We start from the raw sequence: 26,359 nt of genomic DNA, 5'->3' as shown, positions 1-26,359 counted from the left end.
CCGATCCAAAGGCAGGAGCCAAGAGTCTCTTCTGGGTTTCCCATATGGGTGTAGGGGCCCAAGGACTTGGGCCATCTTCCACTGCTTTCCCAGGACATAGCAGAAAGCTGGATCGAAAGTGGAGCAGCTGGAACTTGAACCAGCACCCATATGGGATGCCAGCACTGCAGGTGGCAGCTTTACCTGCTATGCCACAGGGCTGGCCCCTGAATTTTACCTTTTGAACTAATGTATGAATGCCCCTTAGTTCCTCTGGTCATCCACCTACAATACCCATTATTATCACCCTATCTATTCTCGCTTCTCCTCAGATATCTCCGATCAGAGTAATGGAGACATACAGATACCTGTTGTCGAGCTCCAGATCCAACTACTTCAGACAGCTTCCCTCCTATCACAGTGGGAGACAATGTTTTCCTGTCCTCTTCACACCCCTTCTTGTCCTGTACTCCCACCATGCTACAGGCCAAATTGACCAGACATTACTGGCTTATTCTCATTCCTACTTCATCAAAACTACAAGGGACCCTTCATTGGGTTCACTTTTTTCAACTTAAGCTTTCAACCTCCCATCCCCCATTATACAGTTACTCCTACAGGGCCACTCACAGACAAGTTGACCCAGATTCGAACTCTACTACCTATGGAGCTCAGAAACTCAGACCTTTATGCCCCTGATTAAACCTACCTCTGAGAAATGGTCATCACCTAGCTACCTGCCATTTCCAACACCATATAAGTACTGATCCTCTCTTATATCCCTAACAACTCTTTCTACAATTATTGTGGGAAAAATATCAAACACACTCCTCACTCATCTACCCCTCTGACTCCTTTAGGATACTGAAGATTTATACCCCCAAGGAACTTTCTCAGACTTCACTCCCCTTGAGATCTATACTTTTCCATGCCTTTTCTTTTTGTCTCACTCCTTCTTTCATACACAACGATGAATTTTCTGATAATTTCATCTCTTCTGCTTTTTGTGTCTGTCCTACATGTGCACTGGCCCCAGGAACATGCTACAATTGGAAATTTCATAGTTACACCACTTCCACTCCTGCTAAATTATGTAACTCTACCTTCTGCCCCATAACAGGCTGTGCAGGCCCTATCACTCTGTACTTCGATTTCACTTAGGCCTGCTCATATAATTGTTTTGACTGGACTAAATACACTTTATCTCAACTGGCAAGACATCCATATTATCCCTGCCTAACCAAGGATAACACAGGATCATGTAACAGTGCTTACTGGAAAGGTTGCTAATCATGGTCCTGTAAGTACTACTATACCGACCATACCTCTCTAAGGTCTTGACCCAACATGAGACACACAAAGACCACTGGGCCCAACTTCTCTTGACTTTCACTATAACTGACCACTACCTTCAGGTTTGGCAAAATGGAGTCTAGGGATTCATCACTTTATATATGGGCTCCAATATGCAAGATTCCCATGAACCATAAAAATTATCAGGGCCTACACTCAGCTCCCAACAGCTCCTACGGATGTGGTGGTTGATATACTAAGAGAGCCCTCTAAACACCTGTCTCAACTATTACCTGGTCAAATCTCCCTTAACTTGGTTATGACTCATCTGTCTGTCCTGCACCCTACTTTATCTGCTACCCAATTCTACTTTACCCTTTGCCCTTTACCAACAACAATGCTTTATACGTGCTCCCCTTTGGAAACCTCTGACCACGGCTCCTCCACTCACTAATGTTTCGCTTCTACAAACTCCTGTACTTCCAGTCTTCAAAAAACTGTCAGTCATCTTCCTCTACATTCTGGAGGACAAGATGCAACATGTTGCGTTACCAACAGAATAGAACAACCCAACGAGCTGATGCCACATAACATTCCCTGTGTTATCAATATGACTGTTACTTCCACCACTTCCTTCTCTAGTCCATCTGCAGCCTCGTTTATTCATAATTATACTTTATACACCTGTATCAACAGTTCCATGCCAGGTCCATGTGTGCTGGTGATCCCTTCCCCCCACCTAATATTATATGACTCAGAGCTCCTTTTACAGCTAATCCCTCCACCCGCAAAAGAAGAGCGATCTTTCTCCTGGTCTTGGTTGGAATCAGCTTTGCAGCTTCCCTCTCTTCTGTGGTAATCTTGGGAACTACTCTAGGCCACAATGTTGTCTTTTTTTTTTTTTTTTTTGACAGGCAGAGTGGACAGTGAGAGAGAGACAGAGAGAAAGGTCTTCCTTTTGCCGTTGGTTCACCCTCCAATGGCCGCCGCGGCCTGCACACCGCGCCTATCCAAAGGCAGGAGCCAGTTACTTCTCCTGGTCTCCCATGGGGTGCAGGGCCCAAGCACTTGGGCCATCCTCCACTGCACTCCCTGGCCATAGCAGAGAGCTGGCCTGGAAGAGGGGCAACCGGGACAGAATCCGGCACCCCGACTGGGACTAGAACCCGGTGTGCCGGCGCCGCAAGGTGGAGGATTAGCCTACTGAGCCGCGGCGCTGGCCCACAATGTTGTCTTATTAACCAGCTCCTAAAACAACTCCGACAATCACAAGAGGAGGTCACCAGATCCATTGAGACTTTGGCAGATGCTATTCAGTGCCCTCAAAATCAGATCACCTCACTAGCACTTGTAGTGCTACAAAATAGATGAGGTCTGGACCTTATAACTGCTGAAAAAAGGGGAACTTGTGTTTTTCTGGGAGAAATTTTACCATTATGTTAATCAATGGTGCCAGGTAGAGTAAAATGTTAAAACACTCCAACAAATTGCCACATCTATTAAACAATCTGCGCTAGGGTCCTAAGAACCCCTCCTCTCTCCCTCCCTGTGGAGCCTTCTCATCACTTGGTTAATGCCTCTCCTAGGATCATTGGCTGCTATTCTCACCCTGGCTTTTATACTACCTTGTCTGCATAAATGTTTACAAGAGGTGATAATGGAACGAACCAAAGCCTTCACCAAACAGGCAGTCAACCAAATGTTACTACAGGATATACTCAGCTCCCTACCCAGGATATTGTGCACAGCTTGAGATGTCACCCCATGACAGTAGAAAGTAATTCGTAGCTCCATGCCAGTAGGAAGTATCTCCAGAAGATAGATCACTGTCCCTCCACCTCTCCTGGGCTTTTGGGGGGGCAGTGCAATCCCACACAACACTTGCTTTATAAAAAGCAAAAGGAGGGAATGTTAGTGAAAATGGCACTGTCTTATCTGAGGTGCCATCTTAAGCCTTGGGTGGCATCTTAGGCTGTAGCCCAGTTGACATTTCGTACAATTAAGCGTTAGTTTCTCCGAGATAAGTAAGTTCCCAAAGTCCAGCCTGGTTTATCAGAAATCAAGTGACCAAATGGCCCGACCATATGCATGGCTTTCACCCCACCCAATGGAATTTGTTCTTAGTTCCTCATCTCTGCTAAGCTATTTAAGACCTGTTCCCTTAGTGCAGGCTGCTGTTCCCCCTGTGCACCCAGAGGCAGCCTTGTCTGCTGACAATAAGCTTTTCCCTTACTCCAGTGTTTGGTGTGTTTTGTGGTGACCTTTCAGTCAATAGATACTTTTTTAAAGCATGGAAAACAACCTGAGAAATTTAGCCAGCTAATGTGAAAACGTAGGGACAAACTAAGTGACTGATGTCATAAAGCAAAACTTGTGGTCTTCACCTTGGCGAAACCAGCCACTTTCAGCTAACAGTTGCTTTCCTTTGAACGAGCCTGGGCCAGGGAATGATAAGCATTGCTAAGGTTTGGTTGTGGTTTGTGCTGGAAGCCTGGTCCTCAGCCTGGCAGTGCTGAAATGGTTGGAACCTTTAGGAGGTGGGGTCGGGGGGGGGGGCAGGTAATTAGGTCAGGGGGGCTCCATCCTCATGAATGAATTGACATTGTCTTGCAAGAGTGGGTCAGGTCTTACAAAACTGGATTAGTCCCTGTGAGAAAGGGCTGTTACAAGGGAGCCTGGAACCTCCCCAAAATTCCTCTTCTACACGCACTCCTACCATCATGATGTCATCTGCTATGAGGTACATATTGGACACAAACAGATGTCAGATTCATGCTCCATGAGTCCAGAACTGTAAGCTAAATAAACCTCTTTTCTTCACACATTACCCAATCTTAGGTCTTTTGCTATAGGCACACAAAATGGACTAACACAAACACTCAGAAAGGATTTCCAGTTACGGGGTATGTATACTATAAGACCGTGGAATTTCACATTTAGAATATGAAATCTGGATGCCTAAATGAAAAAAATGTTAATTGTTTTTCTTTTTAAGTCAAGAATTCAGATATTTTTCAACTGTATTTATTAGTATTCTATAATATTTGGATCCAATTAAATTAATTAAGCATTTTTTTTAATGTTCAAAGGATGACCAAACTAGAAATACTGTTTCCAAAATTCCGTTTTATTTAGGACAATTTAGTCAATAAAGTATGCTGTTCTTCAGTGTGAGCAAGTATGGTGAGTTCAAAGACCACTTTAAATTTTGGTTATGTGTTTACCTTTACTTTTAGCAATAGGTGACAAAAAAAGAGTGGCTTTTGAGAACATTCCATTTTTTTCTTCCAGAGAAAAAGCCCTTTAGATGCTCTTTGAAAGGAAAATGCGAGCTGCCTTTAGTTTTCAAAATGGCCTGTCCATTTAGGAAATATAAAGCAAATGACATTAAGGTATCAGAGATTCTAACAGTAAAGTTAGTGATTAAGGGGTTAGAAAGATGAGTTTCATTACTGGCATCTGACTGTGGCACAGAGGAGCAAAAGGAGTCCAGTGGAGGATGAAATCACTTAGGAGGAGCAGGCATTTAGTGAAGTGGTTAAGATGATGCTGGGATACCAGTGGTTAACACACTGCCCACTGGCTCCATGTCTGATTCCAAGTTCCCAGTAATGCATACCATAGGAGGCATCAGTGATGGCTAAAGTACTTGGGTCCCTGCCACCCATGTGGGAAGCCTCGATTTTGTGTTCCCATCTCTTGGGCATTTGGGGGATAAACCAGCAGATGGCTGAGAGACTACAGCCAAGTCTATGTGGCTTCCTTCTCTGGAAGCCCTGAGAAATTCAATGACTCACAAAATGGGAGATGTATCTTCTTTAACCAATATGAAAAATGGAACAGGTTGAGATCACCTTATCTGAAAACCCTGAGATCAGAAGTGTTTTGGATTTTTCATTCAGATTTTGGGTATGTTCATAAATATAAAGAGAAATCTTAGGGATAGGACCGAAGTTAAACTTAAAATTCATTTGTTTCGCACACTTTATGACCATAGCCTGAAGGTAATTTTACATAATATTTTTAGTTCCCCTGTGGTTGTGTTTTTTCAAATTTATTTATTTGAAAGAAAGACAGAGATCTCTTATCTGCTGGTTCACCCTCCAAAGGTCTGCAATAGCTGGTATTGGATCAGGACAAACTAGGAGTAAGAAACTCAATCCAGGTCTCCCACATGGGTGTTCGGGACACAATCACTTGCACCATAATGTACTGCTTCCTAGGGCTCACAGTCACATGAAGCTGGAATCAGGATTAGAGTCGGAACTTGAACCCAGGCACTGTCAATGGGATTGGATGTCTTAGCTGTTAGGCCAAACTCTTGCCCCATGCACCTGAATTTTGACTGTGACCCATCACATGCAGACAGGTGTAGATATTTTGACTCATGGTGTTGTGTCAGTGCTCAAAAAGTCTTAAATTTTGGAGATTATGGATTTCAAGGATGCTCAACCTGTACAAGTACATGGTATTTTCTTCTCTTTTCCTGTGAAATTCCTTAAGTCTGGCCTCATTCTATGTTTTCTTAATATGTTAACAGGCATATTTCGAAAAGGAGAAGGATAGTGTTTTGGCATTTGCTGATGAAGTATAAGAAACTCTCCCCTGGAAGGGGCGGAATCAATGGTTACAGATACCTGGAAAATCAGCTTCTGAGATGTATGGTTATGTGATGACTATAGGTTATGTAATGCTTGACTTCTGTTAGAGTTCTGGGTGAACAAAATGAGGGGTAAAGCACCATAAAAATTTTAAAATGCTATATCTATTTGCATATAGTTGAATACTATCATCTCTATTTCTTTTTAAATACTTTAAAATGTTTATTTATTTTCAACTTCTTGAAAGGTAGAGAGAGAGAGAGAGAGAGACAGAAGAGAGAGAGAGAGAGAGAGAGAGAGAGAGAGAGTTTCCACCCATTGGTTTATTCCCCAAATAGTGACAACAGCTAGGGTTGTGCTAGGCTAAGGAACTAGGAACTCCATCAGGTCTCCCTTGAGTGTGGCAGAGACTGTCCCAAGCACTTGAACCATCATTTGCTGCTATTTGGGAGCCAAATAGCTGAGATTCAAATCAGACTCCTCTGATATAGGATTTGGGTGTCCCAAATAGCAGCTTAACCTTATGCTCTACAATACTCACTGCTAAGTTGAACTATTTCTTTTTAAATGACTTGATAATCATATGTAGAATAAATATCTCACTTTCAACATTTAAAACAGAATTTTAATGAAAAGATTCATTTTCAACATTTTTCTAACTAATATTACTGGATTTCCAAAATGTAAATTAAAAAGATAATGAGTAAAACACAGGTATTCCTAATAAAGTAGCCCAAATACAGTAGTTGTTGTTTTTTATTGGTCCTTTCTGTCTTTCCTTTCTGTCTTTGACTTTTTAAAATATTTATTTGAAAGGCAGCATGACCGAGAAAGGTGGAGAGAGACAGAGAGAGAGAGCTGGGGGTGCAAAGGGGGAGGAGAGGAGAGAGCCAGTGAGAGACAGATCTATGTTCCAGCCTCTGGTTCACTCCCTAAATGGCCACAAAAATCAGGCCTGGACAGGCCGAAGCCAGGCTCATTCTGGTTTCCTGCCCGAGTATCAGGGGTTCAATTACTTGGACCATCTTCTGCTGCCTTTTCCAGGTGCCTCAGGAAGCTGGATAGGAAATGGTGTGGCTGGGCACTCCGATTTGGGATGCTAGCATTGCAAACCACAGCTTAACCCACTGTGCCATAATGCTGGCCCTGAGTTTTTAACTGGGAAAGAAAACTACAGGCTCTACTTAACCTGAGTTGTGTTCACAGCCTGGACTGAATCTAGGGACTGAAGCCTGAGATCTATCTCAAAGTGGACTCTTTCCTTTGTGATTCTTGGAAACGCAGAATACAGTGATGCTACTAGAAGACTTAGGGACCCTCCAGGTTTTGTTTCTCTTTGGTTTCAGGATAGAGTCTCCCACCCCCTCTAACCCTGCCACAAAACAGAGTACTTTTATGGGATTTCTTTAATCCAACCAGGCCTCAATCATGCTTTTTACTAAAGATTGCCAGGAACTGGACATCCTGGTAATTAGATTTATTCATCAGTTTTATCTAAGTAGGCATGAGAATCTTTACCAAAGTTATTGGTTTCTTAACAGTAGTGACAAGAATTCATTTTATGGAAAATAAATGCAGAATTCTGTATTAGTAAATAAAGTTCACCATAAATGCAAACAAGTGTGGCAAACAGTGACAGATCCCAATTCATCCCAAGACACATAAATAAGTGATCTTATAAACACTTAAGAAATAGAGAAAGCACACTTAATTCTTCCTTTCTTTTTTTGTTATAAATGGAAATGCAGTGAAGGTGGCTAAAATTGGGAACCTAAGGACACCAAAACAAAGAATGGGGCTTAGGAAACAATACCCCAACGCATAACACTTTGGCATGAGGAATATTCTGAACTGAAGGAGACTGGAAGGCTTTAGAAGTAGCCTAAGAAGTCGCTCTCTTGTACAGTTTGGCACATGCTCACTCGGACTTACCCCTAATGGTAGAGCCAGAAATGTGCCAGGGGATTCCAAATCAATCCCATCAAGGTGGCATGTACCAATGCCATCTTACTAGTCAAAGTGATCAGTCTCAGTTCTCAATTGATCATAATGATAGGATTAAGTGTCAAAGGAATCACATAAACAATATTAGTGTCTGCTAATAATAACTGATAGCATTAAAAAGGAGAGAATGATCCAACATGGGAAGCGGGGTACACAGCAGACTCATAGAATGGCAAATGCCCTAAACAGCACTCTGGCCTCAGAGTCAGCCCTTAAGGCATTTGGATCTGGCTAAAAAACCCATGAGAGTTTCTCAGGCATGGAAAGCGAAGACACTGTGGCAAAAAAAAAAAAAAAATGACATAAATGAAAGATCTCTGTGAATGAGATCCCTGTGGAAAGAACGTGCCATCAAAGAAGGTAGTACCTTTCTCTGAAGGGAGGAGAGAACTTCCACTTTGTTATGGCCTTGTCTAAATAAGGTCAGAGTTTGTGAATTCAAGATAGTTCCATAGCCTTGGCAGCTCATGACAAGTGCCTCGGGTGATTACTGACGTCATAAATAAGAGTGTCAATTGATAAATCATCAACGGGAGTCACTGTGCACTTACTCCCATGTAGGATCTCTTTCCTTAATGTGTTGTACTATGTGACTTAACGATAAAACTATTACTAAAACAGTACTCTATATTTTGTGTGTCTGTGTGGGTGCAGTCTGTTGAAATCTTCACTTAGTATATACTAAGTTGATCTGTATATAAAAATAATTGAAATGAATCTTAATGAAGAATGGGATGGGAGAGGGAGTAGGAGATGGGATGGTTGTGGATGGGAGGGAAGTTATGGGGGGAAAAGCTGCTATAATCCAAAAGTTGTACATTTGAAATGTATATTTATTTTTTTTTATTTTTTATTTTTTTTTTGGACAGGCAGAGTGGACAGTGAGAGAGAGAGACAGAGAGAAAGGTCTTCCTTTGCCGTTGGTTCACCCTCCAATGGCCACCGCGGCCAGCGCGCTACGGCCGGGGCACCGCGCTGATCCGATGGCAGGAGCCAGGAGCCAGGTGCTTTTCCTGGTCTCCCATGGGGTGCAGGGCCCAAGCACCTGGGCCATCCTCCACTGCACTCCCTGGCCACAGCAGAGGGCTGGCCTGGAAGAGGGGCAACCGGGACAGAATCCGGCGCCCCGACCGGGACTAGAACCCGGTGTGCCGGCGCCGCTAGGCGGAGGATTAGCCTAGTGAGCCGCGACGCCGGCCATACATTTGAAATGTATATTTATTAAATAAAGTTAAAACAAAACAAAACAAAAAGAAGTCGCTCTCTGCCCTTCCCCTGCCCTCCCTTCTCCCTATCCTGTTTCACCAAAGTAAGTCATAGAAACCACAATTCCTCCCTAAGGAGGTAATAGAAACTAGAACCACTTTTCCCCTGAGCAAGGCATAAAGCATAGAAAGATCACTCTGAGTTCTAGGTTGAAGACCCTCTTTCCAGAGGCAGAAATCCTACCCAAAACTAAGAAGGGCCTGAACAGAAAGGGCTTCCAACCACCTCCTCCCCCGCTACTACTACTAGATCATACCCTTTCTCATTATTATTTCTACATGGCTGTCCATTTTTCATTGAACCTAACAATAAAAATAGAAAGCCTTCCCCAAGTTTTTGGGTCTTCATTCCTGACTTCTTTCATGTCATGTAAAAACTCTGCTCAAATAAATTTGTTGGGGTTGGTGTTTGACACAGGGGTTAAGTTGCTTGGTTTGAGTATCAGCTCCTCCTATTCCACTCCAGCTTCCTGCCAATGTGCACACTGGGAGGCAGCAGATAATGTCTCAAGTACTTGAGTCCCGGCTACCCACATGGGAAACCCACATTGAGTTCTGGGTTCCTGGCTTTGGTCTGGCCTAGCCTTGGATGCTACATGCATTTTGGGGAGTAGAACAGTGGATGGAAGGTTACTTTCTTTTACAAAAAATGAAATAAATAAAATTAAATCAACTTGCTATCTTTTGTCTTGTTAATCTGTCTTTTGTTACAGGAAAGTTGGCAGTTAACCTTATGATAGATAAAGAAAGGTCTCACACTTTCGCACACCTACAACACCATCAAAGCTGAACTTATGTTCTTATCATTTGAGTGGATAACTCTGAATCACAGCTGCCCCATTTTTTCTAACTGTATTTTATAATCATATTAACCACCATCATCACCATTACCAAGTGGAAAAATAACTCTATGTTCTTACGTTCTAGGTGAAAGAAGGACAGTGTCAAAGTAAACAGAGTTGGTCCCAGCCATCTGGAACCTCCTGTGGCCATGTATGACTCAGAGATTTTCCTCACACCTTGCAATGTGCATAGTAATGATCCCTTGTGGCATGGTGGACCCGACAGAAATCACTGCTCAGCCAAGCAATCAATTTCCATGATGTAGATGACTGCTCCGCAAGTCTCGGAAAGTGGGTAAAAGAATCAGACTATTTTGACAACTATGTTGACCTCATGGAGCAATGACTTAGAGCTGTCACTAGTGACATGAGGTAAAGACATCAGGGTTATTTTTTGTGGAAGATGTTGAAGAAAAGAAGGCAATGGCTAAATAATACACTGAATACTTCATGGATGTAACATGAACTTCAGCATTTCTGTTTCTTTGAGGGCTTTGTAGTTTCTTCTAGAGCAGTCTCAGGGACAATTTTAGTTCCTGTTATTTAGGGGGCAGAAGCTTCTCTGCTTAGACTCTCCCTTGGTGGCAGACAGTTGGCATACTCCTTCCCTTCTTTTTCCCTTTGTGAACTTTAAGTTTGTTTTAAATTCTATTACTTTTCTTATTTCAACATAGCTCACACACCAATATGTGCAAAAGAAATCAAAGGGACATGGGTCATGTACATCAAATAGTAGGAAAAGGTCTTCCCATGGATAAGTAAATCTTTCAAGAAAAAATTTCTAGGCCTCACATCAAACAAAACAATATACAACAAAGCAGGTATGGTTTCCTTGGATTAGCCTCAAAGGTAATATGGACTATGAAAATCAAAATGAAAACCAAGAAAGAACTCGCTGGAGTTTTTCTAATCTTTATTTGAAACTGCTGCCATGTATTGGTATTTGTGTGGTGCTTGTGTCTGAGATGGCAGGTCCTAGCTGGCAGCTAGGGGACAATGTTCCACAGCATCTCACGAAGATGGGCTAACCTGGTACAGCCACAGCAGCAATAATGCTTACTGGGCTTAATTTATGATCCTAGGGTTTTCATAGTAGGATAAGAATAAATAAATGGCACACAGTAGAATGATCTTTTGGTGGGGAGGTAGGAACTGTCAATAGAGCACGTTGCTGTTCAGGATCAGGGGTCTTCATGAACCTGGCCTCCCACCTCATTATGAGGTCACAAGATGCTTGGTCATTCATTGGATAGAATGGAGATGAACCCTTATCCTCTGAGGTGGAGCATATTAAACCAGAAACTAGCAGGGGCTTAACAGTCAACTCTTAGCACTAAAGCCAAAAAGGGCAAACATTCTGTGTTTAATGATCAGGAGCTCCTCATCTTTACTTCTGTGACAGAGGCAGAGACTGGCAGCCCTTCACGTTTGGGAAGTCTCCTGAGTACTTCACTGTTGTTGAAATGGCTCGATAGGATAGAAACTCCTGCTAGTGCTCAGAAAATGATACCACCAAGTATGGTGCTTTGGCATGTTGAGTATCTTGCTTAAGAGCATTGAAAAGGCCTCAGCTATCAATTCCAGCTTCCTGCTGATGCAGACTCTAGGAGGCAGTAGATGCACAAGTACTATCTGTAAGTTTGTGGCTTCCCACTCTGGCCTAGTCTACACTATTGCAGGCATTTGGGGTATGAACTAGAGGACAGAAGTGCTCTCTCTTTCTGTCTCTCTATTTTTCTACATCTAATACAAATAACTAAAAATAAAGTGCATTTCTTTAAAAATGCTTTAAAATACAGAAAAATACATGAAGGGCCTCAGAAGCCAAGTTTTACTCTGGTCTCCTCCAGCCCTCCTGATTTCTCCTGCTTTCCTTTCTCCTCCCCACCCCAAAATGATTATGAAAATAAGAAATTCTCTTCCCCAAGGTAGGTCATAGACATTAGAACACTTCTGCTCAAAAGCCAACCATAAAACTTAGATATATGACTCTAATCTTCCTCTGCTTTTCTGTCTAAGAGCTGGCCATCAAGAAATTCTCCCTACCTTGTTTGACTTCAGATCATAAGAACTCTCACTCCAGAATGGGTCCTGCTCTATACCAAGCAGGAAAGAATGCTACACAGAGAGGTCAAGAACAATTTGAATAGACAGTTTTGCTGGATCTCAGCTAGGGAAATCTTTAGTCTATTAATATTAGGTCACAACTCCCTTTTTGTCCAATCACATTTCTACTTAACTGTCCATTCTCCATGCAATCTAACATAAAAATCGACAGTTCTCCCTGGGTCTTTGTGTCTTCATTTGTAAAGGCTCCTATGTCATATAAAACTTGATTGAATAAATCTGTTATGGTTATCTATTAACCCATCTGCTTTTTGGAGACTTTATTATTAGTACTTTTTGAGCTAGAGAGCCAGACAGATATAGAAAGAGCTCCTATCCACAAGTTGACTCACTGAATGCCTGCAATGGCTAGGACTGGGCCAAGTGGAAGCTGGAAGCTAGGAACTCAATTCAAGTCTCCAATTAGGGGGTAGGGATCCAATTAGGGGGTAGGGATCCAATTACTTGAGCCACCATTGCTGCCTTCCAGTGTCTGCACTAGCAGGAACTGGAGGCAGGAGCTGGAAGGGTATATTGAACTCAAACCTTCTGATATGGGACATGTGCATCTTAACTGGTATCCTAACTGCTAGGTCAAACGCCTGCTACAGCACATCTTTTCTTACAGGAATTTTGGCAATGAGTTAAAACCACCCATCTGCTATCATTAGGCAATTGATGCCACACTGATATGAGCTCTGTGAAGGTACAGTCCTTATCTATGTAACAAATGTAGAAAATAACTTCTTATATATAGGTACAGAAACTTCAGAAAGTTTACAAAAGGAAGTATTATTAAAAGTTTCCACTTCTGGAGAAAGTTGGAGGAAGTTGCTAAATAGAATTTGAGGTGGGAAGAAAACATTGTTTTGCCTATTTTTTTCCTTTTTAAACTGTGTACATAATTACTGTTAACTAAAACACAATGCAGCAGGTAAGCATATTCTACAAGAAGGCCACTATCTCTTTAGTTTCTTTACATTACTTCTTTTCCCCATAACTCTGGAGGAAATATAGAAAAAATATATCAATTAGTTTAAAATTATATTATTAGAGCTAAAAAAAACCATTTTTAGACTCAAGCATATGTTAATGACTGAGTTAGTTTACATTTTGGGGCAAGACTTTTTCCCAAGAATTGCTTTATCCATAAAAGTGAACCTGCTGGGGCTGGCACCGTGGCTCACTTGGTTAATCCTCCACCTGTGGCGCTGGCATCCCAAATGGGCACCAGGTTCTAGTCCCAGTTGCTCCTCTTCCAGTCCAGCTCTCTGCTGTGGCCTGGGAAGGCAGTGGAGGATGGCCCAAGCCCTTGGGCCCTGCACCCCATGGGAGACCAGGAGGAAGCACCTGGCTCCTGGCTTTGGATCAGTGCAGCGCTGGCTGTAGCGGCCATTTGGCGGGTGAACCAACGGAAGGAAGACCTTTCTCTCTGTCTTTCTCTCTCTCACTGTCTAACTCTGCCTGTCAAAAAAATAAAATAAAATAATCTACAGATGGTATTCCATTAATTTCCACAGATCAGGGAGAACACTTGGTATTTGTACTTTTGGGACTGGCTTATTTCACTTAGTATAATGTTTTCCTGTTGTGTCCATCTTGTTGCAAGAGACAGGTGTTCATTTCTTTTTTACAGCTGAGTAGTACTCCATCATGTATATATATACCATAATTTCTTTATCTAGTCAACAGTTGATGGACATCTGGGTTTATTCCATATCTTAGCTATTGTGAACTGTGCTGCAATGAACATGAGGGTACAGATAACTCTTTCATATGCTGATTTCATTTTCTTTGGGTAAATTCCCAAGAGTGGGATGGTTGGGTCATATGGTAGGTCTACATGCAGATTTCTGAAGTATCTCTGTAATGTCTTACACAGTGGCTGCACCAGTCTACATTGCCACCAAGAGTGGTTTAGGTTACCTTTTCTCCCACATCCTCAGAAGCATTTGTTGTTTGTTGATTTCTTCATGAAAGCCATCCAAACAGGGATAAGGTGAAAGTTCATTGTGGTTTTGATTTGCATTTCCCTGGTGGGTAGTGATCCTGAGCATTACTTTTCAAGTGTCTGTTGGCCATTCAGATTTCCACTTTTGAAAAATTTCTGTTTAAGTCCTTGGCCCATCTCTTAACTCAGTTGTTTGCTTTGTTGTTGTTGAGTTTCTTGAGCTCTTTATACATTCTGGATATTAATCCTTTATCAGTTGTAAAGTTTGGAAATAAGTTCTCCCATTCTGTCAGTTGCCTCTTCACTTTGCTGAGTGTTTCTTTTGCAATGCAGAAGCTTCTCAATATGATGTAACCCCACTGCCTGTGTCTCTGGGGTCTTTTTCAAGAAGTTTTTGCCAATGTCTTACATGGTTTCCCCAATGTTCTCTAATAATTTGGTGGTATTGGGTCATAGATTTATGTCCTTGATCCATTTGAAGTGGATTTTTGTGTAAAATGTAAGATAGGCATCTGGATTCATACTTCTGCATGCAGAGATCCAGTTTTCATAGCACCATTTGTTGAAGAGACTGTCCTTGCTCCAGGGATTAGTTTTTACTCCTTTGTCAAAGATAAGTTGATTGTAGATAAGGGGATTGATTTCTGGAGTTTCTATTCTGTTCCATTGGTCTATCCATCTGTTTTTGTGCCACTACCAGGCTGTTTTGATTAACTGCTCTGTAGTATGTCTTGAAATAAGCTATTGTGATGTATCTGGCTTTGTTTTTACCTACTTGAGGTCTCCTGTGTTTCACATGATTGCAGCATTGTTTTTTCTATATCTGAGAAGAATGTTCTTGGTATTTTGACTGGGATTGCACTGAATATGTAAATTGCTTTCAGTAGTAAGGATATTTTGATGATATTGATTCTTCCAATCCATGAATATGGAAGACTGTTCTATTTTTATGTCTTCTTCTATTTCTTTCTTTAATGTTTCATAATTCTCATTGAAGAGATCTTTGATGTCCCTGGTTAAATTTATTCCAAGGTATTTAAATTTTTATGCAGCTATTGTGATTGTGATTGATCTTAGAAGTTCTTTCTGGCTGGCACCGCGGCTCACTAGGCTAATCCTCCGCCTTGCAGCACTGGCACACTGGGTTCTAGTCCCGGTTGGGGCGCCGGATTCTGTCCCGGTTGCCCCTCTTCCAGGCCAGCTCTCTGCTGTGGCCAGGGAGTGCAGTGGAGGATGGCCCAAGCCCTTGGGCCCTGCACCCCATGGGAGACCAGGATAAGTACCTGGCTCCTGCCATCAGATCAGCGCGGTGCACTGACTGCAGGGCACCGGCCGTGGCGGCCATTGGAGGGTGAACCAACGGCAAAGGAAGACCTTTCTCTCTGTCTCTCTCTCTCACTGTCCACTCTGCCTGTCAAAAAAAAAAAAAAAGAAAGAAAAGAAAGAAAGAAAAAGAAGAAGTTCTTTCTTAGCCATGGCATTGTCTATGTATACAAAGGCTACTATTGATTTTTGTGTGTTGATTTTATATCCTGCCATTTTACCAAACTCTTTTATGAGTTCCAATAGCATCTTAGTGCAGTCCTATAGATATTCCATATAGAATCATATCATCTGCAAATAGGGATAACTTGACTTACTCCTTCCCAATTTTTATCCCTTTGATTTCTTTTTCTTGCCTAATGGTTCTGGCTAAAACTTCCAGGACTATATTGAATAGCAAATATGAGAGTGGGCATCCTTTTCTGGTTCTGGATCATAGTGGGAATGCTTCCAACTTTTCCCCATTCAATAGGATACTGGCTATGGGTTTTGCCTTGATTGTGTTGAGGAATGCTCCTTTTATATCCAATTTGCTTAAATTTTTCACCATGAAAGGATGGTATATTTTATCAAATGCTTTCTATGCATCTATTGAGAAAATCATATGGTTTTTGTTTTTCAGTTTGTTAATGTGATGCAACACATTGATTGATTTGCAAATGTTGAACCATCTCTGCTTACCAGGGATAAATCCTACTTCATCTGGCTGAATGATCTTTCTGATGTGTTGTTGGTTTCTATTGGTCAGAATTTTGTTGAGGATTTTTGCTTCTATGTTCATCAGGGAAATTTGTCTGTAGTTCTCTTTCTCTATTGTATCTTTTTCAGGTTTAGGAATTTAGGTGATGCTGGCTTCAAAGAAGGTGTTTGGGAGGATTCCCTCCCTTTCAATTGTTTCAAATAGCTTGAGAAGCATTGGGTTAGTTCTTCTTTAAATGTATGGTAAGGGCTGGCGCTGTGGCACTGTAGGTTAATCCTCCTTCTGCCATACTAGCATCCCAAATGGGTGCCAGTTCAAGTCCTGGCTGCTCCTCTTCCAATCTCGCTCTCTGCTGTGGCCTGGGAAAGCAGCAGAAGATGGCCTAAGTATTAGGGATCCTGCACCCACATGGGAGACTGGGAAGAATCCCCTGGCTCCTGGCTTTGGATCAGCTTATCTCCCACTGTTGTGGTCATTTGGGAAGTGAACCAATGGAAAGAAGACCTTTATCCCTGTCTCTCCCTCTCACTGTCTGTAATGCTACCTCTCAAATAAATAAAATCTTAAAAAAATAAATAAATGTCTGGTAAGTTCAGCAATGAAGCTGTCTGGTCTTGACTTTTCTTTGTTGGGAGGGTCCTTATTCCTGATTCAATTTCTGTCTTATTTATTGTTTTTTTTTAGGTTTTCCATGTCTGTATGGCTCAATTTAGGTAGGTTGTATGTATCCAGGAAACTATCCATTGCTTCTAGGTTTCCTGGTTTGTTGGCATACAGCTCTTTGCAGTAATTTCTGATGATTCTTTTATTTCTGTGGTATTTACTGTTATATTTCCTTTTTCATCTCTAATTTTATTAATTTGGGTTTTCTCCCTTTTTATGATCAGTTGGATCAAAGGTGTGTAAATTTTGTTTAATTTTTTTCCAAAAACTAGCTCTTTGTTTCTCTGATCTTTTGTATTATCTTTTTTTCTGGTTTTAATTTTGTTTATTTCTTCTCTAATTTTAATTATTTCTTTTTTCCTACTAATTTTGGTTTTTGTTTGCTGTTGTTTTTCTAGGTTCTTACATGTATTGTTAGATAATTTTTATGATGACTTTCCAAATTCTTGATGTAGTCACTAATTGCTATGAACTTTCCTAACACTGCTTTTGCTGTTTCTCATAAATTTTGATATGTTGGATTGCCATCTTCATTCACTTATATAAGCTTTTTTATTTTTCTTTTGATTTCTTATATGATTCACTCTTCATTCAGGAGCATGTTGGTCAGTCTCCCTGTGCTTGCATATGTTTTAGAGATTTTTGAGTTGATGATTTCCAGCTTCATTCCATTGTGGTCAGAGAAGATGCATGGAATGATTTTGATTTTTTTGAATTCGCTAAGACTTCCTTTATGGCCTAGCATGTGGTCTATTCTGGAGAAAGTTCCATGCACTGGTGAGAAGAATATGTATTTTGCAACTGTAGGATGAAAAGTTCTATAGATATCAGTTAGGTCCATTTGCTCTATAGTGTCAATTAACTTACTAATCTTCTGTCTGGCTGATCTGTCCAATGCTGAAAGTGTGGTATTGAAGACCCCCAAAACTATTGTATTGGAGTCTGAATCTCCCACATAAAATGCAACTGATATGTCACCAGAACAGAATTTTAATTAATCTAAATAGTGACAAGTGGCTAGTAACTACTATTCTGGACACTACAGGTCTAGGTTACAGAAAATAGGGAATAGTTTGCAAATTTGTCTTCTAAAGCCAGTTCAACCATAACCTAAACATGTTAAAATCGTGAAACATGGACAAATTTCACATATGAATATTAAAGTAAAATGTGATACATTAATGAATACAATCCAGCACACATTAGATAAGGAACAATATGTACTGGAAATTCAAGATGGTTCATTGTTAGAAAGTCCACTAATGGAATCCATATTTTTTAATGACTCTAAAGAGGAAACTTTAACCATAGCTGAAGAAAGGGCATTTGTTAAAACTGACCATTCATTCTTGATTAAAACTCTTAACAAAGTAGATTTAAGTGGGTATTATATAATATAATTTACAACATGATAAAATATATATCTCAACCTAGAAGACTGTACATGGAAACAAGAGAAAGTAAAATGATGAAAATAATCCCATGAAAAAGAAGATGTTTCTATTAAATAGTTCAGGAAAAGAAATATGTCTGTACCTTATTTTAGCTTATTCTAGAGATTTTTTTAAGGCAAACCAATGAGATTAGATAAAAGAAAAAACAGGATGTTTAAAGTCTGAAAGAACTAAATTATCATTAACTGTATTAATAATATAATCCTAGTAATCTAAATAATCACAAATACTACAACTAATAGTAAAGAGCATCCTTCTGTGGTTCAATTGCCAACTCTGTTAGTAACCAGTGGTGTGATTTTGGCCAAGTTGTTTACCCTCTTTGTGTCCAGTTTCCTTTTCTGATGGGGATAATACAATGATCTATTATGGGAAAATTAATGAGATTAGGTATATAAATATACAGAGAGCTTTTAGAACAACATGTATATAATAAATACTACACAATATTACTATCATTAAGATGATAACAAGGCTATCAATAGTAGCCTTGTATAAAATATTGTAAAGTAAAAACACTTCTGATGTGAAGTAGAGAACTGATTTTGTAATAGCAACATAATGATTAAATACTTAGGAATATATAGAAGAATGTAGAAGATTAATAAGAAAATTTTACAATTATATTGGAGACAAAAAGAAGAATTGAGTAAAGGGAAAACATATATTATGTCTGGAAAAGAAGTACTTCATAAGTTTATAAATGTCTCTATTTTGTTTATAATAGTTTTATTTTTTTCAACTTTTATTTAATAACTATACATTTCCAAAGTACAACTTTCAGATTATAGTGGCTTTTCCCCCCATAACCTCCCTCCCACTCCACCCACAACCACCCATCTCCCACTCCCTCTCCCATCCCATTCTTCATCAAGATTCAGTTTCAATTTTATATAAATGTCTCTTAAATTATTTTACAAATTTAAAAACTGATTCAACATGAAAAAAGTGAAGTTAGAGAAATAACGTTAGGATGAACACATATAAGACATGCTATAATTCTAGAGCACCACCCAAAATAGATGGTCCTGGAGTGTGAGCAGTCAAACCGATTAACAGCACAGTTTAGAGAGTACAGAAGCAGAACCAAGTGCATATGGGTATCTGATATATGCTGAATGGGTATACTGTATATGAACGTGGAAAGATCGAACTACTTAATCAACACCAATTACAAAATTTGAAGAAAAAGTTATCTAGGCCCTCTTGTTCACTATTTACTGCAGATTGAAGATTTAATCATAAAAATGGAAGCAAAAATGTAGTTGATGCAAAAATGAGAAAATGTTTTTCTATGGTCTTAACATGTGGAAAATCTTACATAAAACTTGGGAGCTATTTAAAAAGATTAATAAATTCAGTTATGGGGCTGGCACTGTGTAGTAGTAAGTTAAAACTCTGCCTGTAGTGCTGGCATTGCTCATGGGCACCGGTTTGAGTCCCGATGTCCACTTCCAATGCGGCTCACTGCTGATGGCTTGGGAAAGCAGTGTAAGATGGCCCAAGTGTTTGGGCTCCTGTAACCATGTGAGAGACCCAGAAGAAGCTCTTGGATCTTGGCTTTGAATCTGCCCAGCCTTGGCCTTTGTGGCCATCTGGGGAGTGAACCAGTAGATGGAAGATCTCTCTCTTTGGCTTTCCTTCTCTCTGTAACTCTAACCCTCAAATAAATAAAATAAATGTTAAAATTTTTCAGTTATGTAAAAGGACCTCAATAGACATTTTTCAAAAGAAGAAATCCAAATGGCCAACAGGCACATGAAAAAATGTTCAAGGTCATTAGCAATCAGGGAAATGCAAATCAAAACCACAATGAGGTTTCACCTCACCCCGGTTAGAATGGCTCACATGCAGAAATCTACCAACAACAGATGCTGGCGAGGATGTGGGGAAAAAGGGACACTAACCCACTGTTGGTGGGAATGCAAACTGGTCAAGCCACTATGGAAGTCAGTCTGGAGATTCCTCAGAAACCTGAAGATAACCCTACCGTTCGACCCAGCCATCCCACTCCTTGGAATTTACCCAAAGGAATTTAAATTGGCAAACAAAAAAGAGGTCTGCACCCTAATGTTTATTGCAGCTCAATTCACAATAGCTAAGACCTGGAACCAACCTAAATGCCCATCAACGATAGACTGGATAAAGAAATTATGGGATATGTACTCTTTAGAATACTATACCGCAGTAAGAAACAACGAAATCCAGTCATTTGCAACAAAATGGAGGAATCTGGAACATATCATGCTGAGTGAAATAAGCCAGTCCCAAAGGGACAAATACCATATGTTCTCCCTGATCGGTGACGACTGACTGAACACCAAGAGGGAAACCTGTTGGAGTGAGGTGGACACTATGGGAAATGGTGGCTTGATCAGCATAGCCCTGACTGTTAATGAACAACTAAATACATTATCCCTCTTAGTAGTTTTTTTTGTCTGTTCTACTTAATATGACTGGTTTAGATCTTTAATTGATGCACAGTTATTCTTAAGTGTTGAAAATTAACTGAAATGTGATCCCTGTTGAACATGGTGGTGGGAATGGGAGAGGGAAGAGATGTATAATTTGGGACATGCTCAGGCTGACTTGCCCCAAGTGGTGGAGCTGGAAGCATACCAGGGGATTCCAATTCAATCCCATCGAGGTGGCATGTACCAATGCCATCTCACTGTTCCAGGTGATCAGTTTCAGTTCACAGTTGGTCATGGTGAAGGGACTGGGAGTCAAAGGGAGCACATAGACAAGTCTAGTACCTGCTAACGCTAACTGATGGAGTAAATAAAGGGGAGAGTGATCCAACATGGGAAGTGAGAATCTCAGCAGACTCATAGAATGGCAGATGTCCTAAATAGCACTCTGGCCTCAGAATCAGCCCTAAAGGCATTCGGAGCTGGCTGAAAAGCTCATGAGAGTATTTCAGGCATGGAAAGCCAAGACACTCTGGCAAAAGATCTCTGCGAGTGAGATCCCAGTGGAAAGAACAGGCCATCAAAGAAGGAGGTACCTTTCTCTGAAGGGAGGAGAGAACCTCCACTTTGACTATGAGCTTGTCTAAACAAGATAAGAATCGGAGAACTCAGAGGGCTTCCATAGCCTTGGAAACTCATGACTGGAGCATAGGGAGATTACTGATGCCATAGACAGGAGTGTCAATTGGTAAAGTCAACAACAGGAGTCACTGTGCACTTACTCCTCATGTAGGATCTCTATCCTTAATGTGCTGTACATTGAGATTTAATGCTATAACGAGTACTCAAACAATATATTTCACTTTGTGTTTCTATGGGGGTGCAAACTGTTGAAATCCTTACTTAATGCATACTAAACTGATCCTCTGTAAAAAAAAAAAAAAAAAAAAAAAAAAAAGAAATTATCAATTCCCAACTTGACTCTCACTGGGATTAAACATGACAATAGGTCTGCTCTGATTTCATCATCATTTTAAAAAATCATCTATTATTTTTCACTTTATGTTTCTGTGTGGGAGCAAACTGTTGAAATCCATACTTAATGTATACTAAGCTGATCTTCTGTATATTAAGATAATCGAAAATGAATCTTGATGTGAATGGAAGGGGAGGGGGAGTGGGAAAGGGGAGGGTTGTGGGTGGGAGGGACGGTATGGGGGGAAAGCCATTGTAATCCATAAGTCGTACTTTGGAAATTTATATTCATTAAATAAAAGTTTAAAAAAAAAAAAAGCCAAATATTTCTGCATAGCTAAAAGCATAATAGATAAAAATCAAAGCAAATTATGAGTGAGCTGAGGAAAAACGAATCCTGTATCACAAAAATGGTTACTTTCTTTAATTAATAAAAAATCTTATAGACAGTAAAAGAAAATGACCAACTCAATTGAAAGTGGTTAAATGATATCAACAGATATTTCACTTTTTCTATTGTATTGAAAAAATGTTCAATTATTACTTATAATAAGAAAAATATGATATCACTTCTAATTTTATCAAATCATATATAAAAAAGCTGTAACACATTCATTTGGTTAGGATATGATGAGACAACATTACTGCCTATAGTAGAAATTGGTTCAACATTTTTTTGGCAGACAATTTTGTAGTCCCTATCATAATTTTTTTTTTATTTGACAGGTAGAGTTATAGACAATGTGAGACAAAGACAGAGAGAAAAGTCTTCCTTCCATTGGTTCACACCCCAAATGGCCGCTACGGCCGGCGCTGTGCCGACCCGAAGCCAGGAACCAGGTGCTTCTTCTTGGTCTCCCATGTGGGTGCAGGATCCAAGCACTTGGGCCATCCTCCACTGCCCTCCTGAGCCACAGCCGAGAGCTGGACTGGAAGAGGAGCAACCGGGACTAGAAACCGGTGCCCATATAGGATGTTGGCACCGCAGGCAGAGGATTAACCAAGTGAGACACGGTGCTCGCCCTAGTCCCTGTCATAATTTAAAATACACATACCATTGTTCTGGCCATTACATTTCCAGGATTTATGAGATAGATATACTCACCATGTATTAGTATCACATGTGCTCTTTTTTTTTGTAATAGAAGACATGCCCATTAATGGAAAGTGATAAATAAACATGACATGTACACAATGAAATGCTATGCATTAGAAATTAGGAGGCAGCTTAGCTTGTCTAATATGAATGAATCTCCAAGATGAAGTGAGAGACAAGGATTCATAGTAAAGATTGCTATCATTTATATATATATATATATATATATATATATATATATATATATATATATAAAGCTTGAGTATCCTTAACTTGAAAATATAAAATCTGAAATGTTCTAAGATCCAAAACTTTTAGAGCTCCAGTATGATGGCACAAGTGGAAAATTCTATATCTCACCCTCATGTGAAAGGTTCCAGTCAACATTCAGGCACACTACAAAAATGTATAAAATTATCTTCAGCCTACATGCTGATGTATACACTTAAGTGAATTTATTTTCTTTTTACAACGATTTCTTCATTTGAAAGGCAGAATTGCAGAGAGAGGAAAGATATAGGCACAGATCTGCTGGATCACTCCCTAAATGACTACAATGGCAGGTGTTGGGGCAGGTTAAAGCAAGGAGCTTGGAACCCCATTCAGGTGTCTCACAAAGGTAGCAGGGGCCTAAGTACTTGAGGCATCTTCTACTGCCTTCCCCAGTGAATTGCAAGGACCTAGATCAGAAGTGGAGCAGTCAGGACTTGAACTGATGCTCATATGTGATGCTGTTGTTGCAAGTGGTGGTTCAAATTTCTGAACCACAATGCCAGCCCCCACATAAATAAATTTTGTGTTTCCATTTGGGTCGCATACCCAAGATATCTCACTGTGTGCAAATATGCAGATATTCCAAAATACAAAAAACAACAAAACACTGAAATCTGAAATACTTCTGGTTCCAGGTATTTGGATAAGAGACACCCAATCTGTGTCAGCACAAGTGTTTACAGTGTATAGAATATCCCTGGAAGAAAAGATAGTCCATAGACAGGCACCTGAGAGAGAAGGATGCATCAGAAATTACTTTTAATTTATGTCAATTTTATACCTTCTGCATTTTATACCATGTGTATATATGTTAAAAATCAATAGCATTTAAAAATAGCCTTAATGTGTATCTCCTTTTATTCATCTGTTCACAAGGAGGAAATACTAGCTCTGATGTTAACACTATTAGCATAATATCAGCTTGTTTTCTCTTTCTTCCCCTTGTATGCACCCAATTACATAGATTATCCAAAAAATGAGCAGTAGTGATGTGAAGCAAATTATCTACAACAATCCCACTAAAACATCAAAATATGTATACTTGGAGAATATCGGAGAAGCTAAACAAGAATTGTTAACAGTATTTATGTTGAGTTGGGGTGGAAGAGGTAATTTTGTCTTGATCTTAGTATTTTTTTGTGATTTTCAAAGTTGATAAAGTATTGTATATTGCTTTCATAACAATTGTTTTTGTTTTTTATACTTTTGTCTACTCACCTGGTTCCTGTCCCTGGCATTTGCATATCGAAACCTCTGGATATAATAAAAGACCAGCCATGCGAGGGAAATGATCATCAGGACAATGAAGGAGATGGAGACGAACACAACCGAGGTGCGGCTCACGTATTTCTGCAGGTTCCGGGTCCCAATGGTGATGGACATTGTCACGGTGATGTTTCTCTCCAGCAGGCTCACGATCTCCTTTCCTTTGGGTTCAGGAATCATTATGGCCACTATGTCTTCTACACCTGTGGTGAGAGGGACAAGAAGTGTGAGAAGATGAGGGAGGAAGTCATAGTGAAGTGAAGTGAAGAACACAGAGACAGACACTACTTTGCAGGATTCCAGGCCAGGCTAAGGAGATAGAAGAGTCAGAAACCAAGTCAAAGTTTCTCTGTGCAGCTTTGTAGGGATGCTGCTGTCTTACATGTGAGAAAAAAGCCTGCACTCAGACCATGATTTTGGGAGCAATGAGGTCACAGTCACACAACTCTTTTCCCAACTTTTCAAGGAGTTGACCCTGGGTCTGATAAACATACACCCTTCCCAGCCATCCCATTTTTTAGTTGTATGGTACATTCCACAGAGCCTCTGATCAGGGGAAAAGGGCAAAGAGTATAATGCCCAGTTTTGTGCCACCTATCTGAGAGCTTTCTCCTTTTCCCTACATAGACACTGAGAATATTCAATTACAGATCTCTATATATCATTTCCAAGGCAATTTTCTCCTATAGTGAATACCCAAGCAACCAGAAAAAAAGGTTTCTCAAAGAGCTGTAATATGATCTGTTAACTTGAAATAATGGGTTCAGAGCAATTTTCTCCTTATTTGACTTAATTCAATGGAAACAGCTATGTGACCTCACACCAAGCAAAGGGAAGACGGAGACAGTACAGATCACTCCATGACTGCTTTGCCCCCACTTTCAGATACTCCAACCACATCCCCCCTGTTATTGGACAGTCTGAAGCAGATACGGCATCCTTCTTGAACCTGAATTATGTAAGTTATTGTCCCTGTGTTTTGTGACAATATGAGATGCATAATTGGTGAACAATTATGGAGTCTCCACCAGGGAGTCTGATAAGGATGTGATACAAGACTCTAAGAAACCAACTTAACATGTCATTGTGACTGATACATGGGAGTGAATGCCAATTTCACTAGGATGCATTCTCAGCAATCACCCCAATTCAAACCATATAGAAAGATGTAAGACCACGAGGGCATGTAAAACACATATCCACATGGACATATCTCATTACCTGGGGTGAGTGCTAATTAAAGGGAGAAAGTTTGCAAGTAGGATGTTGTAGATTCAGGACAAAAATTAAACTCCACTGTATTTTTTTAAAGCTGGCCTTATTCACACGCTGAATTCAATCACTAGATTCACCTACTGGATTACATTTGCTAGGGGTGTTGTAAATCTCTTAGAAGCTACTCAGGGCTGACATTTGACCTTGATTTGTGTACATGTTTTCAATCCCACATCTCTTCATGGTATTTCACTTAGGCTGAACAAGTACTTAAAAACCTAACCACATAATAAGGTATCTGTGTATGCTACATCAATTATCTGTCTCACAATTCCTAAGACCCTTGCATTGGTCCAAATGCAAAATCATAAAGTCACCGAGTGTTTGGGTTTGGCTGTCATTTCTGAGACTTACTGAAACTGATGGCTTTAATTCCAACTTTGCAGACTTTACTGACAATGCTAACCCTGCCTCTCATTTCATGTTTACTTTGGCTAATGGCTGCATGTGGTCTGAGGTTTTCTAAGGGATTAAGGCTGCTGGCAGGTTTTGTCTCTACAGAAACATGATCTTCTTTGTATACTGGACTAATCTGGCCTGGCGAGGCTCATCCTGGTGCTGCTACTATTTTAGAGATATTTAAGTCATGGCGGAATAATGCTTTTTCATTGAATTTATTCCCTTATTTATATTCTTCAGCCATATTTGTTTAAGGCTATAGAATTAAATGTGGTTTTTTTTTTTGGGGGGGGGGGTCTTTTTTTTTTTTTTTCAGGCAGAGTGGACAGTGAGAGAGAGACAGAGAGAAAGGTCTTCCTTTGCCGTTGGTTCACCCTTTAATGGCTGCTGCGGCCGGCGCACTGCGGCTAGCACACCATGCTGATCCAGGAGCCAGGTGCTTCTCCTGGTCTCCCATGGGGTGCAGGGTCCAAGTCCTTGGGC

The 26,359-nt window shown here is 40.3% G+C and overlaps 1 protein-coding gene across 2 annotated transcripts in view; it reads right to left on the bottom strand.

The window, feature by feature from the left end:
- The window catches only part of RNF150 (ring finger protein 150), a 341,932-nt gene that overhangs the window by 125,764 nt on the left and 189,809 nt on the right, over positions 1-26,359 (bottom strand). For both annotated transcript variants that reach the window (XM_089302457.1, XM_051819466.3), the window contains exon 2: positions 24,155-24,405. In XM_089302457.1, coding sequence (XP_089158583.1) covers positions 24,155-24,405 — 251 coding nt within the window. The remainder of the gene's footprint in view (positions 1-24,154; positions 24,406-26,359) is intronic.

The sequence above is a fragment of the Oryctolagus cuniculus genome, chromosome 8, assembly GCF_051225735.1.
Source record: "Oryctolagus cuniculus isolate XC-2025 breed Fujian yellow rabbit chromosome 8, ASM5122573v1, whole genome shotgun sequence".
NCBI classification, from domain to species: domain Eukaryota; kingdom Metazoa; phylum Chordata; class Mammalia; order Lagomorpha; family Leporidae; genus Oryctolagus; species Oryctolagus cuniculus.
Note: the sequence above shows the minus strand (reverse complement) of the source record. Positions and strands in the feature narration are given on the sequence as shown.